The sequence below is a fragment of the Rutilus rutilus genome (genome assembly GCF_951802725.1).
Source record: "Rutilus rutilus genome assembly, chromosome: 2".
In the NCBI taxonomy this organism is placed as follows: domain Eukaryota; kingdom Metazoa; phylum Chordata; class Actinopteri; order Cypriniformes; family Leuciscidae; genus Rutilus; species Rutilus rutilus.
The window spans coordinates 55,271,245-55,291,556 of record NC_140210.1 but is presented as its reverse complement, the minus strand read 5'-3'; the positions used below and the strand labels follow the sequence as shown (position 1 = coordinate 55,291,556).

The window sequence follows — 20,312 nt, the reverse complement described above, 5'->3', positions numbered from 1 at the left end:
AATGACACGATAATATGTAACATATGAACATAATAGTTCGCTATATTATGTGTAGTATATTATACAACTTTTTTTTTGTGTTCAGAATTCAAAAATCGAATGAGTGAGTATGGTAGAGCCAGGCACACCTTTTGTGGGCGTCACGTGACACGTCTGGACATTTGTTGGTCCACAGTTTCTGTTTTACTGGTGAAGTGTAAAGTCTAAAAAGTTTAAGAGATCATCCTGAGGACGTAGGTCAGATTTTCAAAACACCACACTGTAATGGAGAGGTAACTGACTACAAAAAGCTATCATTTATTTACCTCCTTTATGAACCATATAAAACTTTCCTGATGGTCTTCACTCTGAGACTGTGATGATGCTCTCCGCCACTAGAGGGAGTTTATTTTTCATACAGTGGAGTTAAAACCAGATGACAAACGTAAGTAAGAAAGTAAAGGATTAAATATAGACGCCATTCAGTCAGTCAGTCTCTCTCTCTCTCTCATATCAGATTATAGACTCTTTGCTCCACTAGAGGGAGTGAGTTTGTTTTTCATATTAGTGGAGTTACAAGAAAACAAGACACACCTTTAGATAGAAACGAAAGGAAAAGAGACGGAAAAGAAGAGACGCCATTCCGAGGCTTTAAACCTGTTTCTCTGGGTGTTTAAACTCGCATATTTTGCGGTAAGTTCAGAACTCATTCTTCATGCAACCATGTAGTGATATTAAAATGAGCTGCTATATGTTTATGCTCTTCTTTACACGGGATTTAAAACACAAATCATTACTTAGGTAAAGTTGGTTTTATATTCGCACATTCGCACTTTTTTGCTTAAAAACTGTCTCAATAACAAGCGCAATAAAGCACATTTTTGCAAAATAAAAGCAGCTACATGATCTTTAGGACAAAGATGGTGAACTACAACACTCTCCACAATCGATCAAAATGGGCAAATAATGTTTTAATGGCATACAAAGTTGTGACTGTTCACTGAACATTCAATGTGTGTGGTAAAGAAGATAGGGAAGATATTTTTTTCCATTGTGTGCAAACAGACAACTACATTTTTGCAAAGTACAGATGTACCAGCAAATATCTCTCACATTGTGTGTTCTAATGCTATTGATTGTACTTTAGCAACAATGAAAAGTGCATTATAATGATTTAGGAAACTGCCTCACTGTACATAATGTACATAAATCTTTTTAGAATAAAATTACATTAATTCACCAAAGGGATTTTTTACTATCCGAAGGTTGTAGCATGTTCCTAGTGACCACACTGACTTACTACCGGTGAAATTTTGACAATACCTCCCTTACTGTACGTACAATTATCAAATAAGTTTATGAAAAAATTACTGTTATTCCCCTAAAGTATTTTTTCATGTTCCAAAGGCTGTAGTGCTTTCCTAGTGACCAAACTGACTTACTACAGGTGAAATTTTGACAATACCTAATAATACTGTTTTACATAATAATATAATACTGTAATTTTTTTTTTTTTTTTTTTTTTTTTTAAGGTTGTAGTACATTAATAGGGGCTACATTATTATTAACAGTAGTAACTGAACCTGTACGCATTGGTGCAGCAAATCTGACAGATAATGAACAGCAAGATCATGGAGGCATTCAAGATACTGTACAGTGCACTGTTTTATTTCTATTATATTTCTAATTGTTCATGGAATACCACTGGGATTATACATACAAGTTGTAATTAATTCCTTGTGGTTAGAGTAATATTTCAATTTCACCTCTTCAAAATTTTGCTGTTGTTGATCCTCTCTTGGTTTAAGTTGTTCTTATATTATCATAAACCCTTTAACTGATTGTTTTGTCAAGTACTTTACTATATTTTCGTTTAGTGAAGTGACGTAAAAGTTTAAGTAAAACAAATGTGTGTGTTTGAATACAATTTTTTCAAATGTTTTCAGTCAGGACTACTTTGGGTAAACAAAAATATTTAAGCAATTGAACATGTTATTTAATATTTATTCATTGCATTATGTAATTGGTTAACACACATAACTGTTAGTGGTTTGTTACATAATTAATCCTTGTCACGTTTACCAATGTGAACAGTGCCAAAGATGGTACCCAGTGTATGCTGCATTGGACTATCACCAGACAAGCTACCTGGAAAAGATGCCCAATGGTTGTGCTCACTGTGTACCTTAAACAGTGGAACATCATTAAAGAATATCTGCTGAAACTTCTGCTTTATTGTCCTTGTTTCAATATGGATTACCACTGCATATCTGTATTTCGGGACTTACAGTTAAAGACCCAAGGACCAGATAGGATTTATTAAGACCAGGCATTGGAAGTGCAGTCAATTTTAGACAAGAGTCAGAATTATAATAAATTAAAGGAAATTTTACTGAAGATAGTTTGCAGTTTCATCAGGCAGAAGTCAGCTTCAAGAATCACAAGGAGTGATTACTCCAGTGATCAAAAGTAGGCTGCTTCCCCTTACATTTACAAAAATCACAGCAATTATACCCTTCACCAAGGTCTAAGCTTTGTCATTGCTCAGGTTGAATGATTCTGATTGGCTAATAAATAATCACACATTTTCTACACATAGATAGACTGAAGCATATCTCCATCAATTGTGCGGCTGACATTCGGACCCTGAATTTAGGCACGTCGTGACCTTCCACACTTGTAGTGATTGTAATGAATAGTTATTGGACTAATTTTTGAGTCTGTAGGACCAACTCTATAGCGCCACCACCAGTTCAAAAATTCCACATTAAAAGGGTTATAGCTTTTGAACCCTTTGATGTAGATGTGAATGTAAATAGATGTAAAATGAAACTTAGTACACCTGATTCCACTCATTATGGTGATCACAATCAATATCTTACAATAAGACTCTGCCCATTACAGTAGTGGCCATTTTGAAAAGTACAGTGTTCAATTGTTTGTGCTACTCCTCATTCAAATTTTGTTCAATTTTTACGAAAATTGGCTCAGATGATCTTTGGACTGAGCCATACAGAAGTGACTGATCAGCCTTATGGTAGTTAGCTTAGCATGCTAATTGGTTAGCATGAACCATGAACCATTCCGGTTGTGGGTCTGAATGCTGTGTGGCACATTCCCAGATAGCAAGAGGTATTGTGGCCTTAAGTGGTGGAAAAGTTGCTTCTGTTCCAGACATGGTGCCTATATGTGAACGAACTCAATAAATACAACATGCAGCAAATTCATACAAAAATTATTCATTTTGAATTGCTTCTCACTTGAACTATTGGACCTTCTTCATCTTGCCAAACACACAACTTCTCAGTGGCGCAATGATATGAGTGACAGGTATCTGACCCAGATAAGGGGTTCGAGCCCCATGTGGCATGATTTTAAAAAATTGTGTGTAATGTTGTGTCATGTCGATTCCTTTATTATTCAACGTTGTACTAATCTTTCTTCCTCTTGGATTAATGTATGTCTTGTTCATTCTCATCTGAACTTCTGTTCATTTTGAGTTCATTTTCACCTATACTTCTAAACCAGCTCTTTTTTCTTCAATTTCTGCTGTTTTTACTCTTCCTGCTCTTGCTGCTGCTTCAGGGGCTTGGCCCCGTATCGCTGCTTGCAGCTATATTTCCACTTGTTCCTTAACCTGTAACCAAGAATAACACACACAGACACAGTTTTTCAAGATTGGATTTGGTGAGGAGGAGAGTCTTCTCAAAACATTAAGATAACATGTTCTTTCTCTCAAGGAGAGGATACTTTAAATCTAACTGTAAAGTAAAGACTTTAACTAAGAAATGGTCTCTCCACTATAGGTTTCAATGACTCCTGAGACCATTGCTATCAGGGTAGCCTAGAAAAGCAGATGGATGTAGTGACACCTGTTAAAGAAGTCCATATTTCATCTCTGGAAGCCAGGCTAAATGAGCAAGCACTGTTACTGCATTCCTGGCATGGGTCAGACCCTTATGTTACACCTCAGATATCAAATACACACATTTAAAGGATACATGAAATAACATTTTCGATAATCACACTGGTAATTTCTATAACAAAGTAAAATCTCATAAGCCTAGAGAAGTCATTCAACTCATTTGATATATAGAAGGAAAACTATTGATTAATGCCTTGATTATAATCACTCATTAGATATACATTGAAGCAGAAGTGTGTTCCAGAATCCACTTCTTCAGGACTTCATAACAAAAACTTAACTTGAATCATTACAATAAGGGAGTTGCTTATTTATAACGTTGAAAATGATTAACCTAAAATATCTGCATTTTTTTAATTAATGAAAGAACTGTGTTGTACAAGGAACAGCAGTTCTAATACATACTTTTACCTAATACATTTATCAAAGTTAATTGAGTGATCACTAGGAACATACTATAACCATTGGAACATGAAAAAAGGAGAAATTACAGTATTTTTTTAATAATAATATGTTTGTACTATACTTACAGTAAGGGAGGTATTGTCAAAATTTCACCTGTAAGTCAGTCTGGTCACTAGGAAAGCACTACAGCCTTTGGAACAGGAAAAAAATACTTAAGGTGAATTACTGTAATTTTTTTCTTAAACTTATTTGTTTATTGTACGTACAGTAAAAGAGGTATTGTCAAAATTTCACCTGTAGTAAGTCAGTCTGGTCAATAGGAAAGCACTACCTTTGGAACATGAAAAAAATCCCTTTGGTGAATTACTGTAACTTTTACATAAAACATTTGCGTACTGTATGTACAGTAGCCTACACAAAAGTACACTAAAGCAGTCTAGGTGAATACGCAGCAAAAAATTTTTTTTTTTTTTTTTTTTTACTTGACTATATTCATGGTGCTGTCCACGTATGTGTGACTGAGGTCCTACATGATCAAGTCTGCAACTTGGGTAAAGTTGGTTTTATATTTGCATATTCGCGGAGTTCCACGTTCAATATCTCGTGAGCTGAATATTGTTACTACACAAATTACATTGTTTTAATATTTAAATCTTCCTCAAAACGAGCTTTCCTTCGGGTTTGCACTTTGCAGATGGTCCCTTCTTAGCAGCCTGCGCATAGAGATCAATGTATTTTGTCCAGTGCGAAGGAAAGATCATTTTGAGGAAAATTATGTTGTAGCTTCTGGTGTTTTATCTGTAGTAATATGTGATAGGTGTTTTGTGTAGCAACAACGTTTAGTTCACGAGTTATTGAGCGCGGAAGTCCGTGAATGTGCGAATATAAAACCAACTTTACCTAAGTCATAAAGGAAAGGTCTGACGAATAACGTCATTAAAGTATCACAAACTCTAGCTATTTAGAATAAATTCACATTACTCTAGCATTGATAACTGCACATATATTTTAATACTCTAATCACTGTTTTAATTGTTTTTAATCAGTTTTTAATCTTGTATGAAATATGCTAATTAACTGACTTTATCATTAACTAGATTTCAACAGATCACCAGTTACTATGTTCTCATCATAAACTCACAAAATGATTAATAAAAGCATTTTACCACTGAATCTGACTGGACTTCTTATTAACAGTACATACTGAATGCGCTTTTACATGTAATGGCTGACAAAGTAATGCTAAATGAGGTTAACATATCTATGTGTAGACTAATCACAGACACGTGTGCCTTCTTAACTCAGACTGCCCAGACTCTTCACTACACACAACTTAATGTTCGTACACATCTATTTGGTTAATTATCCCTCCGTTTTGCTCATGTTAAAAGTTACTAGTTTTTCTCTTGAGTTGTTAACACTCTCGTCCGCCATTTTACGTACGACACTCTTAATCACAGTCAAAATTAAACTTTTCTTAACGTCTCAGGCACGAACTACGGCTCTATAAAAATACAATACTGTTAGGCATTACTAGTATAAAGATTATTGTCAGCTTACCTGTAGAAAATACATGAAAAACACAGGTCAAACAAGGAGTACTTTTCTCTGCACGTACACCGCGCTTCATCACGTACTGAATGCTACTTCTATTCTGTTAGTTCTGTCAGGTCCATTAAGTCAAGAACACAGACAATAAAAATAATTTAAGAATTTGTATTGAATAGATTGCAAACAAGTTGATGTTCCTGAATTGAAATTTGGCGGCATGGCTCTGTTCAGGGAGTCCTCTGACCTTTCATGAGCACCATGAAATAGCAGAGAGTCAGAGGACAGCAGCAGCAGCATTAGGGAACGCTCACACAGTTTAGGACTGTGAGCTAAAATATCCCCCCAAACAAAACCACACCTGGCAATCCTCTGAGATACAGAGGATGATTTAACAATTTATATGCTAAGTAATCTACGAATATACGGATAATTTGCAATATGTTATAATCAGATGAGTCCCCTGACCATTCATGAATTAGCAGAAGTCAGGGGACAGCAGCAGTATGACCCCGCTTTCACACCGCAAGCGTCAGCGGCGCGTATTTTTTTTCGACGTCCATGTTAATCAATGAGTGCATTCACACCGGGAGCAGGAGCAGCGCAATTAAAGTGAAAGAACACTTTTGATGCTTTTGATGGACAAAATAAATGTGATTTAACACAAAACGTGCTCAAAATGCACAGAATAAGCATGTCAAGAGTTTTAACAACAATGCCAATGTCTAGTGTTTTAACAATTATGCCAGAAAAGAAAATTAAAACAAATATGTATTTACCCATTTAAACTTTTTAATTATTCGTTTTGGGTGAAAGTAAGGTGTATTATTATAAAAACAAAAATGTTGAAAGAACTGACCCATTGTTTGAAATGGTTATATTGTCTGCCAAACACAGTTTGCAGCCGCTGCACTACGCTTCCAGTGTGAATACTCGCGGGAGTCTGCTGCTGCAGTGATGATGTAGTTGCGCGGATGCGCCGCTCACGCTTGCGGTGTGAAAGAGGGGTCAGGAGATAGCAGCCGCATATAGAGACAGCATTATCAGCATGAGGGGATGCAGCAGCAGCAGCATAAGGGCACTTACGTTATTTTGACTAAATGAGCCATCCCCCCCAAAACAGAAGTTGAGTGTCTCGAACGGTGTCGTTTGAGCCGCCCTAATTTAGCGAGTTATATTATAGTAAAAATTATTAATTAATTACTGAAATGACTATTCAAGACCGCAATAGCTAAAACATGCGGTTACCTAGAATTATCTGTCTTTGAACTGTTTTGACAGTCTACAGTGTAAGCGCTATGAAAAGATAACCAAGCCACCTTCTGAGAAACGAGCTAGATGAAGGAATTAAACAGCTGGTAGCGCATCCATGGGCATTATACTGAGCAGAGCGCGAGCAAAATAATGATCAAATGTGTTTATTAGCGAAACAATCAGAGACTTGAGCTCATGGGTTTCTGGGCGTCAAAAATAGCCCGAACGTCGGGACGGATAGCTTAAGGGTTAAAACCAGAGCGGATTTCTTACCAGCGTACAGATCAGCAGAAGCGAGCAGCAAGCATGTATGAGCAAACTGAATGAGCTTTAAATAGGGCGCCTAGTTTGAGCTTTGGCCATTGAGCAGCGAGGGGAGCTAACCAGCTAATGCAGCTCAGCTGAAGCAGATCAACTGGAGCAGATCAGCTGACGGGACAGTGTTGTTAGCAAATAGCATTAGCAGCGTCTTGACTACCTGGCCTGCCAGAACTGACGCTGACGCTCAATTCAGCTACTGATGCGTAGTGTAACTCTTGGGTGCCCCCTGCAGACGAACCTGAGTTTAACAGAAATGAACAGTGCAATCCATTAATACAAATAAATGTGACAATGTCTTTACCACGTTAAAAATTTAAAGGGGGGTGTAATTTTATCTGTCCCTTTTGACATCCTCAGTGCTACATATTTTATTTGTAGTTGATTTCAGGCTGTCTTTAAAGTCAGTTGTAGTTCTGTTTCATTTTCTGAGTGCAAGCATGATGTTGAACCAATGCGGTTTATGTTATGTTTTTTTCATAAATCACTCTCATTTGCACAGAAACTCACACACTCTGATTATATAGAAATAATGATCCATCAGTTATCTATATTGATCAATCCCCAGACAAAGCATTCACAGCATAACATGCTAAATGAGTAAATGTAAATTACATAATCACTCATCATCCTCTACCATTGATGATTGGTGTTTAATTTCAACATCTAACACCAAATTTTTTAAATAATTATAACAAATAAAAACAACAACATTAAAATGTAACTGCTCAAACAATAATATGTCACCCATTATACGCAATCAGTAAAAATCATAATTTTATCAACCGAGTTAACCGATCTCAAATGTAACTGTTTTTTGTCTGCATGGAATCACTACGATATACTTCAGAGAGCAGCACTAAATCATAAACCAGTATTAATAGTTTTTCCTTTACCTTCCTAAAGTTTCAAATCAAGTTTTTTTGCGAGATTATTTTGGTTGATGTTCAACAGCACTTGTACTGCAACAGTCCCAGCATTAGTACTGTACTTCTCTACCATGCGATCCACAACATCCTGGCGATCCGCGTTCTCCAGCCTTGCCTGAGGAATGGGCTCGATGTCTGATCCTACACCGTTCCACAGGTGCCAGATGAACCGCTTGAAATCTGCATTCACAATCTCCTCAAGAGCATCCAGAATCAGTTTTTTAGTGTTGATTCAGGAACTATAATTCATCAATTGTGCTCTTTAAAGCAGTTTACATAACAAACAAAACTATTGATAATAGTTCACGATGCAGTTACACTCCTCTCACAAAACCTGTTCCTTTCAGAAAAGTAGATGAAAGTTGGAGAGCAGGAATTATAAGTGGAGGTTAGGTGAACTCTGAATTGTAAAATACTAGTGAAAAGATGTTTAAGGAGGATCAGGTCACACATTGACCTCTTAGATCAGTAGATTTCAAACTTATTAAATCTGCTTGGTTTGCAATGTTGTGTGAAAGGGCTATATTTTAAAATAAATCATTTTTTTCATATTTCTTTCTCGGTTCAAAATACTTTTGGATGCATCAAGTGAGTGACGACACTTTTACTATCAGTCATTTACTGTACATTAAAGGCCAAAGTATCCTCTGAATCCACTGCTTAATAATAAGGTCAGTTTAACCAATCAGAATGAGCTAAAGGAGAAATTTACTTAAAAATACAAATTTGACCGAAAATTGTGTACAAATATGAAAATTTGCCTACAGCAAACAGGTTTCAGTATCTCTTTATTACGTCATCAGGCTTGTTTGTGTACAACAGGTGAAGAGAAACTTTAAAATTGAGTCAAAATATTGAAGAAATACAAATGAATGAACGGCAGGATCAAGTAATGATCCTAATGAACTATGGTTAATGATCTCGTCTGAAGTTAAGTCACCTTTAAAAAGCAACCTAATTACTTCCCTTCATGTGCTATAATGATTGTAACTTATGTCAATCAAAGACCTTGTGAAACTTTTAATTGTGTTGATATAATCTCTCTATATTTATGACAATATCTTGTAATTGATCATGCTTGAGTCACACAGACTTCAACATTCAGCATGCAAAACACAATAATAGGTATTGAATTTTATTTCATTTTTTATACTCTCAGTTATTTTTTAGTAACTAACTCTTGTGTAAGTGAACTATACTAACTTAGCATTTGTCTGTACAAAATACTATTCCTATTTCACATTCCCTGTTTTGTTAAGGAAATCCGTTTTAAGAAAATGTTTCTTTTTTTAAGTAAGTGTAAGGACCACCTATTGGCCCAACGACGGAATCCAACGGTGGGCGAAGGCATAATGCGTGTATGTCTTTTCAGCGCTCCAGTGAAGTTCACTTAATTTATTGGAATTTAGTTTCAATATGACTTTAGCTCTATGCGTAATCTGACTCCAATTTTAAATGATAATCGAATATTATGACTATTTTCTACGATCTAAATTTGATTATGAATTAATTTAGATCCTTGATTATTCCGAGTATCCCATACTTTCAATTAATTATTCATTAATGGACCTGATGCCGCACAGATTCACAAGCCCCGGGTTTACGTGGATCTCACGGACACAGCCTCGCCAGTGTGATCTTGCTCAGAGGGTGCAGGGTTTGCTAATACCTCTTAAGTCGGTTGCCTACTGCTCACTCATACAAAAAAAGTGTAGTTTATTTAGCCACTTCCGTACAACTTGCCAAGTCAGTGATAGACAGAAATCAAAAGGTCTTCAGATGACGTGCCTACTGCTCCGTTCATATGCGCCTTTAGTTTGACCTATCCTGGACACAGAGCTGCGGTAGCACCAGCCTCCTCATAGTCTACTAAAATAATGATTTCAGAAAACTTCAGAATAAATCAAGATGTAACATTTATTTGTCAGGTAAAAATCTATCATGCCATTTACACAAGTTAATGATTAAAAGCCAATTCAGAAATAATAAATACATGACATCATTTACTCAAAGATGACTCTAAAAGTAAGCAATGCATTCCTGACAGAGACATACAGTGGTGTGTCAGTGTGTCAACACTGAAACAGCACTGTATGGGGGTGATCCTGGTAAAGGGTCCCACAGACTACTCTGTCACCCACCCTTAAATACCCAGACCAGAACAAAAGGGTTATACCAATATTGTTTAGAGTTTGCTTTGGGTCAGTTCATGCAGCCTAGGGGGGGTCTCGAGAGATATCTTGAAGAGATATCACCCAGAGAGGAGAACAGGATTCTCCTAAGTTCTCAATCTTTCTCATTAAACCAATGAATGCAATGAAATTAAGACAATTTTACCAATCGCACTGAGACACTTAAAATGATACCAAACATGAAAAGGAAAAACAATAGATTCACAAGATACATATAAAGACATTCTTAGTTAACTCTTTAGTGGCTTGTGGAGGGGGGATGCATAGATAAGGAAGGGGAAAACGTTTGGACAGGAGTGTCCTGTGCTCTGTCTTTGTTATCTTCTTTCCAGGGTGTGTTTTATGGCTTTATTGCAGGGTGTTTTGTCTTAGCAGGAAAATCAGTTCTTACATAAGTCTAACTCATTAGATTTTGCTGTGCTGCGACATCTTTGACCTACATGATCAAAGTCTCCCTTGCGAGTGCAGAAACAAGGCTACGGCACAAATATTGCAAAATTCAGTCTTTTAATTATTAAAAAGGCGAATGTTTAAAATAGTCGAAAGAATGCCATAAATAGGATTCACATGTAAAAGTAAAAGGTTTCTCTTTTAAGGTGTTTCCAGAAATACTTGATTTTTTGTTCCTTTCTGTCTCTTTTAAAAATATCCATCATCCTACATCCCATAACGCTTTGCACAAATTTTTTCATGATTTATTAAGATTAAAATTATTTCTAAATATTGCTGAAATGTTGAGTTCCCAGCATGCATTGCAGCATGGATAAATGTAGTTATTGTTCTAGGATTATTGTTTCGCTGTTAGCTTACTTTAAACCAGTTGTTTTGTCATAATTGATAGTTATTTGTTGTGTGATGTAAGGAGCTCATTTTTTACAGTCATTAATTGTCACTGTTCTTGAGGTTTGTGTACCAAGTGTTGAGGTCTATGTACAGTACAACCTTTGCAAAACTGTATCCCAGCAAACACAGAACGTTGGCACAACGTAGCCAACCTTCTAACAACGTTTTAACAACATGGCCAAAAGGTTGCTATAACTACGTTGTGTGGTGAAGTTGTTACAGAGTTGTCACAATGTTGACATTAAACCATCGTTCAGGGCCATTGCTTAAGGTTGTGCCTAGGGTGTCTTGACAACCACTATACTACATAATGTACTCGTCACTGCCCTGAAGCGGGAAAATCAGCCTTTTAAATTCCAACCACCTGTTGTTGGGCTCATTGTGTTCTCATTCATCATCGAGCAAGGATACGTGAGTATTGCATTTAGCCTACTTCAGCTATCAAACACAACCTACAGCTTTAATTTCTAATGTGATTAATGAAGCATCGCTCGCACTGTTTAGTTTTTCGTTTGATTTTTCCGCTATTTAGTCTCATTCGTTTCTTTGCTCCTCTGGATTTGTGGATGTTTCCCCGGTGACACCTGCTCGGCTACTGTCTGTCATACAGACCCGGTTTTGTTCGTTAAATGTTCTGATCTGCCTTTGATTTTCATGTTTTATTTATTATACTTAAAATAAATGTGTATTCGTTTATTTCATTCTTTTTTTCTTTTTTCACAAATGTATGACTTTTGGAAGTGCAATTTGATTATATGCAATTTTAATAAAGTTGAATTAACGAAACCTTCTGTAATTTTTACTCTTTAAAGTGTAGGCTACACTTGCAGGTGTTGATAGCCCCATTAAATAATATAGATAAACAATAAACGATAAAAAGTATATAATTATCTAACAAAATACACCATATAAAAATATTGTCAGAACGTCGTCTCTCAGTTGCTGAATGTCGCGCAACAACGTTGCTACAGCCCTGTCACGTCTTACAATTCTACGTTGTTACAATGTTGCGAGCACGTATACAGCGACGTTGCCATAGCAGAAATGCAACGTGCCAGAGACGTTGCCACAACGTAAATGTGTTTGCTGGGATGGCACATATCTTTGCAGTGTAAGACAGTTTCTCTTTTATAAACAAAGACAAACTTTGAATGTTGGATTTAATAAAATCTTTCCTGGACCTTCAAGAAAGTGTAGTTTGAAGGTTGTATAGGCCTTATGTATAGATCAAATATTCAGTAACTAATTGTGTCTCCTACTTGGACAGAAAGATGAAGACTTACTTAACAATTCAAAATGCTACATACTTAGAATGGCATAATGCACTGCATAATGTGTTTTTAGAAAGGCAGCTTAATGAACTTGGACACTCTTTTGAAATCATTCATATGGTAAGCTGGGTGTTCAACAGAAAATATAATAATACATGAGAATATGTAACTATAATATTATAAACTAAATATATAGCTTTAATGTAGCATGTCTGGTCTATAGGGTGGAAATGCTATTTACCTTATTAAGCGACAACAATTTCCTGGTGTCTTATTCCATTGTTTCATATTCAGTCGTGTGCATTAAAACAGCTTTTAAGCAAAACACACCTGAGAATGATATGCTGCTCTGTACCATTAGAGGGAGAATGTTTTTTTTTTATAAACTTCACCAGAAACAAAAGAAAAAGAGTGAGAAAAAATAGATACATTTTTGAGGTTTTAAACCTGTGATCATGGGTGCATATTTAAAGGGCTGCATATTTTGTGGTAGGTTTAGAACTTATTATTATTTCTTATGCATTCATAAAAATTAGCTGCTATTTGGAGTTCTGTTGGCTTGACTAGTGCTAACACACACACATTAAGATTCAATCATGATCCACCTGTCTAACTCTAACTCCTCCTCTCTCATAAAAATGGGAGGGGCATATATGAGGAAGTCTAAGACTTTTACTTTGTCTTGTTTGTTTTCTCTCTTGGTTGTTCCTGGTTTTTTTTTTTTTTTGTCTCAGGGAATAACCTATTCTTCGTCTTCTGTCTCTGTCTTCATGGCTGCCTCTCTGTTGGGCGACCTGTCGTGTGCCGTGTGCACTGAGCTCTTCACTGACCCTGTGTTATTGAGCTGTGGTCACAGTTTCTGTCGTCAGTGCATTAATGATCACTGGACCTCGAGCAGATCCAGAAACTGTCCCGTCTGTCGACAGCTTTCACCTCAGCAACCGGTGTCCAATCTGAGCCTGAGGAACACCTGTGAGTCTTACCTGAGAGAGAACAACACGAGGAAGGAGAATGGAGAACTGGAGTGTCAGACACATAGAAAGATGATTGAGCTGTTCTGTCAAACAGATGACCAGGTTTTATGTTCAGAGTGTAAGAAACATGAGCATGAATGGCATGAAACACAGCCGCTACAACAGGCTGTCAGACAACGAAAGGTGAGAAATTTTGTTCTTAGCAGATACTTTTTTTATGTAATTATTAAATGCTTGGAAATGTCAGCCCAGTTCATTACCAAGTAAATTACGAATGGGTTTTAAAGTAACAGATGTGATAATGAATATTTGTGTTCATCTTTAAAGGGGAAGCTGAAAGATGCCCTTCGTTCAGCAAAAAATACATTGCTGTCATTACAGAATGGTACGTCACGGGAAAGCAAAATCTCCAGGTACATAAAGGTGAGGTTAATGTTTAGGATCAACATAATTAAACAAATTCCACAGATGTTTACTTTACAAAACTTTAACTGGCTTTTCAAGTTAAATCCAACTGAGGACTGTAGGCTGTCGTATGAAATATGGCATATAGACTGGAATAGTTATGTCTTGGTTTAACTTGGTCCTTGGGTCCACAGAATTTAATGACAAAAGGGTAGAAATAAAAATGGAAATGCAATAAGAAGTAACAGTATTACAACCCGAATTCCGGAAAAGTTGGGCCGTTTTTTTTATTTGAATAAAATGAAAACAAAAAGACTTTCAAATCACAAGAACCAGTATTTTATTCACAATAGAACATTGATAACATAACAAATGTTTAAACGGAGAAATTGTACAATGTTATGCACAAAATGAGCTCATTTCAAATTGAATGGCTGAAAAAGCAAGACATTTTGAAAAAATTCAGCTTGGAGAACATCTAGCAACTAATTAAGTTAATTGATATCAGGTCTGTAACATTATTAGCTATAAAAGGGATGTCTTAGAGAGGCAGTAAAGATGGGCAGAGGCTCTACAATCTGTGAAAGACTGTGTAAAAAGATTGTGGAATACTTTAAAAACAATGTTCCTCCACGTCAAATTGAAAAGGCTTTGCAAATCTCATCATCTACAGTGCGTAACATCACCAAAAGATTCAGAGAAACTGGAGAAATCTCTGTGCGTAAGGGACAAGGCTGAAGACCTTTATTGGATGCCCGTGGTCTTGGGGCCCTCAGACTACACTGCATCACTCATCGGCATGATTGTGTCGATGACATTACTAAATGAGCCCAGGAATAATGTCAGGGTTCTGTCACTTCTGTTTGGGTTTGATCTTGGGTTGGTGACAGAGCTCTGGCATTCCCGGTTTGTCATGTGTTTGTGTATAGTCTGGTTTGTTGTGAGCACATGGCTTGTCATGCATTTCCTTGTGCCATGTGCTCTCCTGTCAGTTGTCTAGCCCCTCCCACCTTGTTACCTGATTATTGATTAATTTGCCCCACCTGCTTTCCCCGTTACCCTCTTTTGTTTGCTTCCCTATTTAGTCTCACTGTGTTTGCAGTCCTGTGCTGGTTTGTTATCTATGTTTCCCTTATGTTCTGTTCCTGCCGATGCCAGTCCTGTTTTCCCCCACTGGGAGTTTTTGTTGTTAGTTTTGTTTTGTTTATTTGTTATTTAATAAAAGATCCTTACCTGCACTTGAATCCTCCTCTCACTAACTCACCATTCCATGACACTTGCATGTTTTGGAAGGCTCTATGAATGCTGTAAGGTAGATAAAGGTTTTAGAGCACAGGTCAAACTCAGTTCCTGGAGGGCCACAGCCCTACAGAGTTTTGTTCCAACCCTGCTTCAACACAGGCACACCTGCAGTTTTCAAATAAGCCTGAAGGACTTGATTAACTGATCAGGTGTGTTTAATTAGGGTTGAAGCTAAACTCTGCAGGGCTGTGGCCCTCCAGGAACTGAGTTTGACACCCCTGTTTTAGAGCAACATATGCTCCCCTCCAGACGATGTCTATTTCAGGGAAGGCCTTGTGTATTTCAGCAGGACAATGCAAAACCACACACTACATGTATTACAACAGCATGGCTTCATCGTATTAGAGTCCGGGTGCTGAACTGGCCTGATCTTTCACCTATAGAGAACATTTGGCTCATCATTAAACGAAAAATACATCAAAGATGGCCACAAACTCTTCAGCAGCTGGAAATCTATATAAGGCAGGAATGGGACCAAATTCCAACATCAAAACTCCAGACACTCATAACCTCGATGCCCAAGCGTTTTCAGACTGTTTTTAAAAGAAGAGGAGATGCTACACCGTAGTAAACATGACCCCTTCCCAACTTTTCTGAGACCTGTAGCAGGCATCACATTTGAAATGAGCTCATTTAGTGGATAAAAGTGTAAAATTTCTCCGTTAAAACATTTGTTATGTCATTTTTGTTCTATTGTCTTCATGTGATTTGAAAATCTGTTAGTTTTCATTTTATTCAAATTAAAAAAAAAAAACATCCCAACTTTTCCGGAATTCGGGTTGTAATAAAAATGTAATTGCGCCTACATTAAATTGACAAATAAGGCACAGGGGAAAAGAGATGTCCAACATGTTGAAAGGGTTATGGACTCGAAGTAGCTGTGCAGGGGTCATGAATTTGAAAATTTTCCCTGATCATTTAACATAAAAGAGGTCATTGTTCTATAGAAAGAAAAACATACTGTAAGATTCAGAAAACCTTGTCCAAAAACAGCTTTTATTGAAACCAAGCTGCTAAATGGCTTGTTTGGTACTTGCTTCCCACTATTACATAATAGCAATACCGCCGCTACAGAATCAGTTCAACGCCTACTTCTTCATCATCGCCTCTTTGGCTCCGCCCACTGACATGTGAAAAGACAAGCAGAAAAAACAGGATCACTGGCCTAAAAGTAACATACCTTCCACAGGATCCTAATGTGTCCAAGGGGTCAACCTCACACTGTTCCTCTTAGTAGCATGGAAATCATCTATTATTTAAAGTGTTTAAATTATAAAAAAAGAAGTGATAAAAAATTATCCCTCTATATTATAATTGCTGGAGCTGTCAATCATTTCAGCTCAGCGTGAGCACAAAGTTCTGCTCTTTTGCCAAAACGACATTGTAATCAATGACACTGTTTACACTGCTCAATTAATCTCTTACTTACATCCTGTTTGCACTGTTAGTTGTGATGAAAGCATTCGTGAATGTAAAAAAGTTGCCTTTTTTTTTTTATTATCACAGTTTTTGATGTAAAATCCTACTAACATTAAAAGTGCAGTTTTAACTGGTCATCTTTGTGACGACAGATGTAAACTTAAGGAGTCTCACAGATTTGTTAGTTCATTGATTACAGCATGGGAGATATGAATGATTAGGTTTTCACACATGCTATCCCCACAGTCTCAAACTCAGATGACAGAGAGGAGTATCCGGATGGGTTTTGAGAAACTCCATCAGTTCCTCAGAAAGGAGGAGGAGAGAAGGGTTTCATCTCTGAATGATGAAGAGAATGAAAAGGGAGAAAAGATAGAAAGGAGAATACAAGAAGGAATTCTGTCTTTCTCTGACATAGTCAGAGAACTGGAAGAGCGAATTGAGGATGAGGACATCACCTTCCTGAAGGTTCTCTCACACACACACACACACACACACACACACACACACACACACACACACACACACACACACACACACACACACACACACACACACACACACACTTTTCTAGCATTACTTTTACAAAATGGATTCAACATTAGTGTAAATATCGTTTTACATAGTGCATTAGTGAATCAGTGTTACATATTCTCAGTGTAAATAAACCTTAGTTCATTAATGTTACTTTATGACGGGTACTCTCTTTGTTTTGTTTTTTTTTCCTTAGAATTATTATACCATTATGAACAGGTATTTTTCATTTCCAATTTTACAATTTTTTTCTAAATGTTGATGAGAATTAATTAAAATTCATTCATCTGTGGTGTGTGTGTGTTTAGAGCTAAATACACACTCCCAGATGCAGAACTGAGTTCAGAAGCTCTTATTGATGTTCCCAAACATCTGGGCAACTTGAAGTACCAAGTGTGGGAGAAGATGAAGGACGTCTGCCCTTACTGTGAGTACTAGATCACTCCTGAAAGAACTGCTTAGATTATCAACTTATGTGACTATTCCTTGTTCTCCTCAGATCCCGTGATCCTGAATCCAAACACATCTCCACCAGACGTCTTGGTGTCAGATGATCTGACCTCTGTCACCTCATCATGTCTCCATCGGCAGAACAAACCCAACCCTCTTCCTCTGCACAAGAACCGTATGGTGTTGGGAACTGTGGGATACAGTGATGGTGTTCACACATGGGATATTGAAGTGGGAAACAGTCGGCACTGGAGCCTTGGAGTGTGTCTTGGATTGGAGGGAATACCACCTACACAACCTTTGACCCCTGAAAACGGCTTCTGGGGTCTCAGACGTGTTGGAGATTCGTACAGAGAGATGACAGCTAGAATGTCAAGATTAAACATGAAGGGAAATCCAGCGGTAGTGAGAGTTAAGCTTGATTATTGTCTGAATTTATTCCAGGACTCGCGCGACCAGAAACCCTTGAGGAAGGTGAGCTTTTCTGATGCCAGGAGAAATTCATATATTGCAGGATTTACTCTGCCGTTAGAAAAGAATGTCTTTCCATTTGTGATCCCGGAGGATCAGTCCATCCCTCTGCGTGTTGTTCCAGCTAAAGTAATTGTGACTGTTGAACAGAAACTGTCGTTCATGGAGAGACATAAAGTATTGATCTTCGTTTGTTTTGGTTTTGTAATGGCTATATTGATGATTCTGGCATGGAAGAAAGAGCAAATGAATATATGAGGAAAATAATAACGGTTCATCCTGCTGGATTGTCACAAACTGCTACTGTTAGCTCAATGTGTTTTCTCTCCTTTCAATAGACCTTAGGATAATATTTCATTTCTGAGGGAACAAAAGTACAGTTTATTCACTGGATTATATTGTTGTTCAATGTTCAAAATTCAATGTGGCATCTCATACCTATAGACTAAGGTCTATGTATTAGGCAGATATTAGGCACCACTTAATGATTGATATTTGCATAATTTAATTGAGATAATCTCCTGAAACACTGATTTTGTGCTTTTTTGTTTATTATATTGTCTGCAAAATCATTTAAGCTAAAACTGCAGAATCATATTATGTTTTATATCATAAAATTGTTGTCCATTCTATATTTACAACGTTTTTTCTTAATGTTTTGGATTGGTCTTGTTGAGACATTTGGTCATGTGACCAAAAAATGTTCTTCATCTGGAAACTTCCAGGTTTTTTTTATATTTACATTTACATTTATTCATTAGCAGACGCTTTTATCCAAAGCGACTTACAAATGAGAACAATAGAAGCAGTTAAACTAACAATAGGACAACAATATGCAAGTGCTGTGACTATTTTCAGTTTAGGAAGGAAAGCTACGACTTACAGATTTACCGTGAAAGTTTCCTCCTTCTGTCCTTTGTCTCCAGTCAGGCCATTCCAAAGTCCAATAATCCGTGCAGAGCGAGTTTTTTTTAGTGCATGCAGTTAAAGGTAAAAATGCGATAACAGTCCTCTATTCCCAAAATATCACCAATGTAATATAAATGCACTCTAAATTATCCACACACATTTTAGATAATTACACAATTAACTCCTTGCATTACTGTAAATATTAACTGCATCAACCTGTAAATACTGTAAGTATTTCCTTCAATTTCCTCCACATAACTGAATCATGTAAATTACTATTTAACGCGTAAATTAAAATTATTTATCAGTTAACTGCATTTAGGCTCCTACACGGTGTAACACTGGGTTACTGGTTTTGTTCAATAAATCTGTGCACATTTAACCACATTCTCCGTCTTTCATGATACATCTGTAAAGTTCAGATTGAGGATTGAGAGATTCAGACACTAAACATTGAGATGATGCAGTGATTAGTGTGTGTTTAAAGCAGACGTCACACACTCACACACAGTCTGCTCTCCTCTATTTCATGTGTCTTTCTGATTCTCAGTCTGTTTTCATTCTTCATTGGTTCCTCTCTCATGTCCTGAATGGATGTGTTGTTGGAGTCTCTGCTGCTGGACGGGGGTCAAAAGTCAATGAAGAAAGAAAACTTTCGGACATTCAAGCTAAAACATTGGGTATTTAAATGCTGTCTATTGTGTGAGAAATTCATACGTTCTTTGTTACAATGTATAACATAAACAGGCTTCTGCTATACGGGATATTTTAGAACCATTATGAGTTTAAAACCATAGAGATAAACATTATTTTATTGTCAAAACAAATGAACTCAATTCAAGTCTGCATTATTTATTCACAGCTGCTGAAATAGCCTTAACTAGTTTTATTTTCTCGCATAGCCAGACCTTTACCAGCCTTCAGGAGTGATTCTAGACCCTTGTGCTTCGTTTAAGTGTTTCGCTTTCTCTTTCTCTTAAAAGGTTAGTTCACCCAAAAATTAAAATTCTGTCAGTAATTACTCACCCTCATGTTGTTCCAACCACGTAAGACTCTTCGTTCATCTTCGGAACACAAATTACAAAAGAAAAGTTTTTTCACGTCGTATAACTGCGCAGCGCATCTGTGTTGTACGTCACACGTAGGCTCACTATTGGCCGACGCTGGTCGTGTGTGATGCGTGT

General features: G+C 37.0%; 1 protein-coding gene across 3 annotated transcripts; it reads left to right on the top strand.

Moving 5' to 3' along the window:
* Positions 1 to 569: 569 nt before the first annotated feature.
* On the top strand, positions 570 to 18,849 carry LOC311286366 (zinc-binding protein A33-like). Of its 3 annotated transcripts, none has more exons than XM_084402564.1 (7): positions 570 to 672; positions 13,591 to 13,821; positions 13,966 to 14,061; positions 17,011 to 17,232; positions 17,495 to 17,517; positions 17,607 to 17,725; positions 17,798 to 18,849. In XM_084402564.1, exons 2-7 carry the CDS (start codon positions 13,708 to 13,710, stop codon positions 18,475 to 18,477), a joined length of 1,254 nt encoding a protein of 417 aa, XP_084258690.1. In that variant the 5' UTR covers positions 570 to 672; positions 13,591 to 13,707; the 3' UTR covers positions 18,478 to 18,849. The 3 variants fall into 3 exon arrangements, with proteins under 3 accessions (XP_084258690.1, XP_084258689.1, XP_084258688.1); XM_084402563.1 differs by having other exon boundaries at positions 13,399 to 13,821; XM_084402562.1 differs by lacking the exon at positions 570 to 672 and having other exon boundaries at positions 688 to 13,821.
* Positions 18,850 to 20,312: the final 1,463 nt, after the last annotated feature.

Coding starts and splice junctions, on each gene's coding strand:
- LOC311286366 (XM_084402562.1), top strand. CDS start 13,261: ATGATCCACCTGTCTAACTCTAACTCCTCCTCTCTCATAAAAATGGGA. Junction 14,062..17,010: donor AAATCTCCAGGTACATAAAG/GTGAGGTTAATG, acceptor CTATCCCCACAG/TCTCAAACTCAGATGACAGA. Junction 17,518..17,606: donor TATTATACCATTATGAACAG/GTATTTTTCATT, acceptor GTGTGTGTTTAG/AGCTAAATACACACTCCCAG.